The sequence below is a fragment of the Cervus canadensis genome, chromosome 20 (assembly GCF_019320065.1).
Source record: "Cervus canadensis isolate Bull #8, Minnesota chromosome 20, ASM1932006v1, whole genome shotgun sequence".
Lineage (NCBI taxonomy): Eukaryota > Metazoa > Chordata > Mammalia > Artiodactyla > Cervidae > Cervus > Cervus canadensis.
The window spans coordinates 32,458,783-32,464,907 of NC_057405.1; the positions used below are offsets into that span (position 1 = coordinate 32,458,783).

The 6,125-nt window shown below is 32.4% G+C and overlaps 1 protein-coding gene across 8 annotated transcripts in view; it reads left to right on the plus strand.

Annotated features, from left to right (window-relative positions):
• The window catches only part of TTK (TTK protein kinase), a 38,568-nt gene extending 33,930 nt beyond the window's left edge, over positions 1 to 4,638 (plus strand). For all 8 annotated transcript variants that reach the window (XM_043439420.1, XM_043439419.1, XM_043439417.1 and 5 more), the window contains exons 19-22: positions 1,064 to 1,240; positions 1,702 to 1,786; positions 2,316 to 2,413; positions 4,138 to 4,638. In XM_043439420.1, the coding sequence (XP_043295355.1) occupies positions 1,064 to 1,240; positions 1,702 to 1,786; positions 2,316 to 2,413; positions 4,138 to 4,224 (447 nt within the window). In that variant the 3' untranslated portion in view covers positions 4,225 to 4,638. The remainder of the gene's footprint in view (positions 1 to 1,063; positions 1,241 to 1,701; positions 1,787 to 2,315; positions 2,414 to 4,137) is intronic.
• The last annotated feature ends 1,487 nt before the right edge of the window (positions 4,639 to 6,125 follow it).

The window sequence follows — 6,125 nt, forward strand, 5'->3', positions numbered from 1 at the left end:
AATTTAATATAGTTGCTTAACATAGTCCTATTAAATGTGATTTCAGTGCATAAAAATTCATAACATGTCTTAGTTGATTATACCTTTTATCACAATGAAATGGCTTTCTTCCGTTAGGAGCATTTTGCTGTGTTCTCTTTTTCTAATATTAATATTGTTGTCTCTTCTTTCCCTTTTTATGCATTTGGTTATATGTGTCCATTTTTTTCCCCCTCTAGCTTTCTGTTATTTGGTTTAGATTAATCCTTTGTATAGAACATATGGTTACTTTTGTTATACTGTATATTGAGTATGTATCTTTTAAAAGAGGAGTTTAGCCATTCTTATTTACTGTACTCACTGCTGTGCTTGGTCTTAATCATGTTTTTTTAAAGTCAACAGTAGAATTATGTTGTAATATTGCATTACTTATAATGAGGTTATTTAGTGCAAAGAACATTTAATAATAAATAATATTTACTGAGAACCAGAAACTATTCTCTATGTTTACACATCTCATGGTTATTTAATGTCCATGACAGTGTCCTTTTATTATTTCTGTTTTGGAAGTTAGGAAACAGATAAGGAGAACTACCAGCTAGTACTAAGGCAGGGACTCAAGCCCAGCCCAGTCTGGCTCTATAGTTTATGTTCTTAGTTTTAGGTTAGCTCAGCTTAACCTTTTTTTAAATCTATATGTATTTACATATTATGAATTTATTTTAAAAAATGTGTTTTAATCCAGTAATTTTTGGAAAAACAAGTAAATTTCATACTTGCAGTTATGATTTTTAGCTTTGTGTTTTCACAGATCGACAAGAATATAATATTTTCTTTCAGTAGATCTATTTTAATTATGAGTTTGTTGAAAGATTTAAAGTGGAGCTCATTTCTTTTGATAAAATAGCCAGATGTAATAAAAACTAGAAAAGGATGTTTAGTAACGAACATTATTTAATACTTGAGACATGTAATGAGGTTTAATTAAGATTTTAAATATGAGGGTAAATGTGTGTGTGTGTATAATATTTTAATTTTATGGTAAAATAATAGTAACTTCTTTTTTTTTTTTTTTTTAACTTAGATAAGCCCAAAAAGTGATGTTTGGTCCTTAGGTTGCATTTTGTACTATATGACTTACGGGAAAACACCATTTCAGCATATAATTAATCAGATTTCTAAATTACATGCCATAATTGACCCTAATCATGAAATTGAATTTCCTGATATTCCAGAGAAAGATCTTCAAGATGTATTAAAGGTAACATTAATAGTATATAAATATAGAAGAATTATATTTCATATAGTACTTAACTGTTTACTTAAAGAAATAGCTGAGGGGATTCTCTAGTAGTCTAGTGGTTAAGACTCAGCAGTTTCACTGCTGTGGCCTAGCTTCAATTGATGGCCAGGGAACTAAGATCCTGCAAGCCGCATGGCATGGCCAGAAAATGAAAGAAAGAGAAATAGCTGAAATGATTGGAATTATATATCTGGAGTAGATGAAGCTTGTCTATTGAAAGTTCATTTTGAAGGGTTTTAAAACATATGAATACTTGGAGATTTTGAAGAAATGATGTGTAAAATCATCTTGTCATTTCTGAGTAGGCACTCTAGAAACAGCTTCTGTAATATGATGCAATCGGGAAAAATACTTTATCAATATTGCATAAGGAAACTTGCTTTGCTTTTGTTTTAAAAACTTAACCTTTATGTTTATAGCATTGTTTAATAAGGGATCCTAAACAGAGGATATCCATTCCTGAGCTTCTGGCACATCCGTATGTTCAGCTTCAAACTCATCCAGGTACTTCTTTAAAAATAAACTTATTACCCGATTGGTAATATCAACAACCTTCTGACTACTCTCTTCCTGCATGCCTCCTTCCTTAAGGAGGTTCCTTAATGCTGAATACTAAAATAAATGAGATTGGCTTCCTTTACTTGCCAGCATTCATTTTTACTTATCCTAGGAAAGGGACTATGGTCAGTGATAAATTATGAGAATGTAGTTATTGTGCTTTTAAGCAGAATACACATTTATATATAAACTTCTATTTTTCTTACTTGATACCAGTGTGCTATTAATTCTATATATTATTTTACACCTGGGCTTCATAGGTGGCTCAGTGGTAAAGAATCTGCCTGCCAAGCAGGAGATATGGGTTCAACCCCTAGGTTGGAAAAATCCTCTGGAGGGAGAAATGGCAACCCACTCCAGTATTCTGGTGTGGGAGATTCCATGAAAGAGGAGCCTGGCGGGCTAGAGTCAATGAGGTCAGACATGAGTCAGACACAACTTAGCAACTAAACAACAAAACCAAATTATTTTATAGGTAACCAGACGGCTAAGGGAACTGCTGAAGAAATGAAATATGTTCTGGGCCAACTTGTTGGCCTGAATTCTCCTAATTCCATTTTGAAAGCTGCTAAAGTGAGTATGTCTATGCTCTGTCTACACTAATTTTAATTGTTTTGTATAGTTTAGTGAGTTAGGCACTTAAACAGGTAAACCAAAGGAAAATTGGCCCAGTCATTAGATCAGCTATGAAGTGTGTTTCTGTATTTAGATACTTAATATGTGTTTTTTAACAAATACAGATTTATTTGATTTACGCTTTTATTGGCCAGACAAGACAGCACAATTGAAAATGGATTGTCATGGGGAGGGAGGTGGGGGGGGATCGGGATGGGGAACACATGTAAATCCATGGCTGATTCATGTCAATGTGTGGCAGAAACCACTACAATATTGTAATTAGCCTCCAACTAATAAAAATAAATGAAAAAAAAAGAAAATGGATTGCCATATAAGGTGCATTGAAAAGATTGCTTTCAAGTAGGTCTCAACCAGAATAAATTTAGTAAAGAATCTTTTAAATCAACCCCATTTTTAATTTATTTCTTATAGCCAGTTTTATTTTTAAACCATCTTAGACAAATCACAGTATTTGTCACATATAATGACTTCTGTGTAACTGTATATGGCAGTCAGTACTTTTCTCAAAGCAAATGTCTCAAACCTATTAGTCTCCCAGTGCCTGTTTATACCATAATTTTTTGGATCTCACTGACATTAAACACCTAATCATTTTTAGAATACTATACTTAATTGACTTTATTTACTAATTTTATATTTCAGTTATAATATTATTGTTAAACTACAGTAACTTAAACTAAAAAACACTGTTAGCTCTCTGGATAGGGATAACACCAATCTAAGATGTTTAGAACTTGAATACATTTCTCGAAGAATTTACTACATATTTACCATTATATTTCCATTTATATAAGGTAAATTTTTTTCTTAAATTTTCTCGAGTGCTGACAGCTAAATCAATGGCTTTAGGAATTGAAATTGGACCAAAATTTATTATGTAATTTTTCTCTATATTTCATTTCTCTAATTCTACCAGTGTATTGTTTAAAGCCTTTTATGAATAAAATTAGGTGGATTACCTTTATCGCTAAGGTTATGTGTTCCTTGATGGCAAAGATATCTTCTATCTTCATAAATTAGATGTTGGCTTAGCCTTAAATCTTTTACCAAATATGTAGATTTTAGTATATTAATTAGACTTATTTATATAGCAGTTGTATTTTTTAATGTCTTCCATTCTTTAGTTTAAGTATCAACTGAAAGTATATTTCCTGTTGATTTTATTTTACAGTATAGGACTTTATCTAAGACTGGCTTTATTTAAGAAAAAATAAGGTATCTTGTAATAACATAATGAAAAAGAATATATAGAGGAACAGACAGATACAAATATATCTGAATCACTTTGCTATACGCCAGAAACTAACACAATATTATAAATCAACTTTATAATACTTCAGTCAAAAAGTTTTGCTATGTAATACTATACATCAGCTATAAAAGAAAAAGTAAGGGAGATTAAGGCGACCTTGAAGATGCATCCATACACTTAAAAATAACTGTTACATTTTTCTTCCAGAAAGATTGAGCTGCATCTCATGATAGCTGATTCTTAGGCCAAGCTAGGTGTTTAAAACCTTAAATTATCTCCAGTAGTGTATAAAATAATTTGTAATTATAAGAACAACAGAGAAATGTCTTATGTAATGAAACCTTTGTTAATCTGATATACGTTGAATTTTAAATATTACAAATCAGATGTGTGTTTTTAATTTCAGACTTTATATGAGCAATACAGTGGTGGTGAAAGTCATGATTCCTCTTCATCATCCAAGACTTTGGCAAAAAAATGGGAAAGAAAATGATTTGCGGCTACTCGTGAACTGTCAGGCATCACCTGTAAAACATCGGGACTGTTAAACTCTTGGTTCTCTGTGGAAATCTCTTGAAGACAGCTTCACTCTGAAATGTCACTGACAGAAAAATTCAGTGGATTATCCTCAAAAGAAAACTGTAAAAACCCGCTAATGGCACTGTATGTATTAAATTGTAGAATTGTTTTCCTTTTTATGCTTCCCTATAAATCTAATCTATTTGATATCATTTTCACACTTGGGATAGTAGATGGAAAATGGAAATATATTCTGAAGAACTATGTAAATAGGCTTTGTATAGTATAAAATGACACTAAATTCTCAAAGTTATAGAATTGTTTTCTTTAAGCAAATATACTGTTGGTGAGGCAACAGATTTCTTAATAAAAATGGATTAAGGGAAAACATGAGAGTAGACCTTAGTAATTAACTTTGGGGGAAAAAATTCCAAAGGTTTCAAATTCTAAAAGAGATTTCCAGTTGTTTTATGGCACTGGAAATACTGCATCATTTTAAAGCTGTACTTGCCTTTTTTAATTTTCTTTGATTCTTCATAATATCTTTGTTTTGGGTGTTCACAGTATCATGCTGGATTCCTAGACATAGGCAGTGTCGAGCATGACCTCATTGTATGACTTGCTTAATGATGAGCAATTACAAATGTGGTCCCAGAATTTCTGAGTCTAAACCTAACAGGTTACTTAAAGATATTATCATATAGTATTCTTTTCCCCAATATTTTCTTTCTATTTTGATAGACTTTTTTTTTTATTAAGACTTTATTTTTAAAATAGTTTTGGATTCACAGCAAAATTGAGGGGAAGGTGCAGAGATTGCCCATTTAACTCCTGAGCCCACACATGCATGGCCTGCCTCCCTATCAGCATCCACCACCAGAGTGGTGCTGTTGTTACATTTAATAAGCCTACATTGGCACACTAGTAATCACCCAGAGTCCATAGTATATATTACAGTTCACTCTGTGCTGCATGTTCTAGGGATTCAATAAGAGTATAAAAACATCCATCATTATGCTCTTTTAAGAGTGTTTTCACTGCCTGAAAAATTCTCTGCGCTCTACCTGTTTATCTCTCTCCTACTTCTAACCCCTGGCAACCACTGATCTTTTCACTGCCTCTATAATTTTGCCCTTTCTAGAATGCTCCCATATAGTTGGGATTATACAGTGTTTAGCCTTTCAGATTAGCTTCTTTCACTTAGCAATATGCATTTAACCTAGTAACATCCACCTTCCTGTCTTTTCATGGCTTGAGAGCTCATTTCTTTTTAGTGCCTAATAGTATTCCATTGTGTGGATGTACCATGGTTTATCCATTCATGTACTGTAGGCCACCTTGATTGCTTTCAAATTTTGGCAATTATGAATAAAACTGCTCTAAACATCTGTAAGTAGGTTTTTGTGTGGTATTCAGCTTCAAAGAGTTGAATACCAAGGAGCATGATTGATGTATTATATGGTTAAAGTATGTTCAGTTTTATAAGAAACTGCCAAGCTGTCTTTCACAGTGACTGTACTAGTTTGCATTTTCTTCAGCAGTGAATGAGAGTTTCTGTTGCTCCATATCCTTGTCAGCATTTGATGTTCATGTTCCAGATTTTGGCCTCTCTAGTAGATTTGTTGTGATATCTCATTATTCTTTTTATTTGCATTTCCCTGTTGACATATATTGTGTAGAGAATCTTTTCATATACTTACATCTGATAGCTTCTTTAGAAAGATCTTTTCTCCTTTTTCAAAGATCTGTTAACTGTATTTATGGGTGGTCTATTTCTGGGCTGTCTATTTGGTTCCAATAATCAATTTAGCTTTTCCTTCATCAATACATGCTGTCTTGATTACTGTCACTTTATAGTAAGTCTTGAAGTCAGGC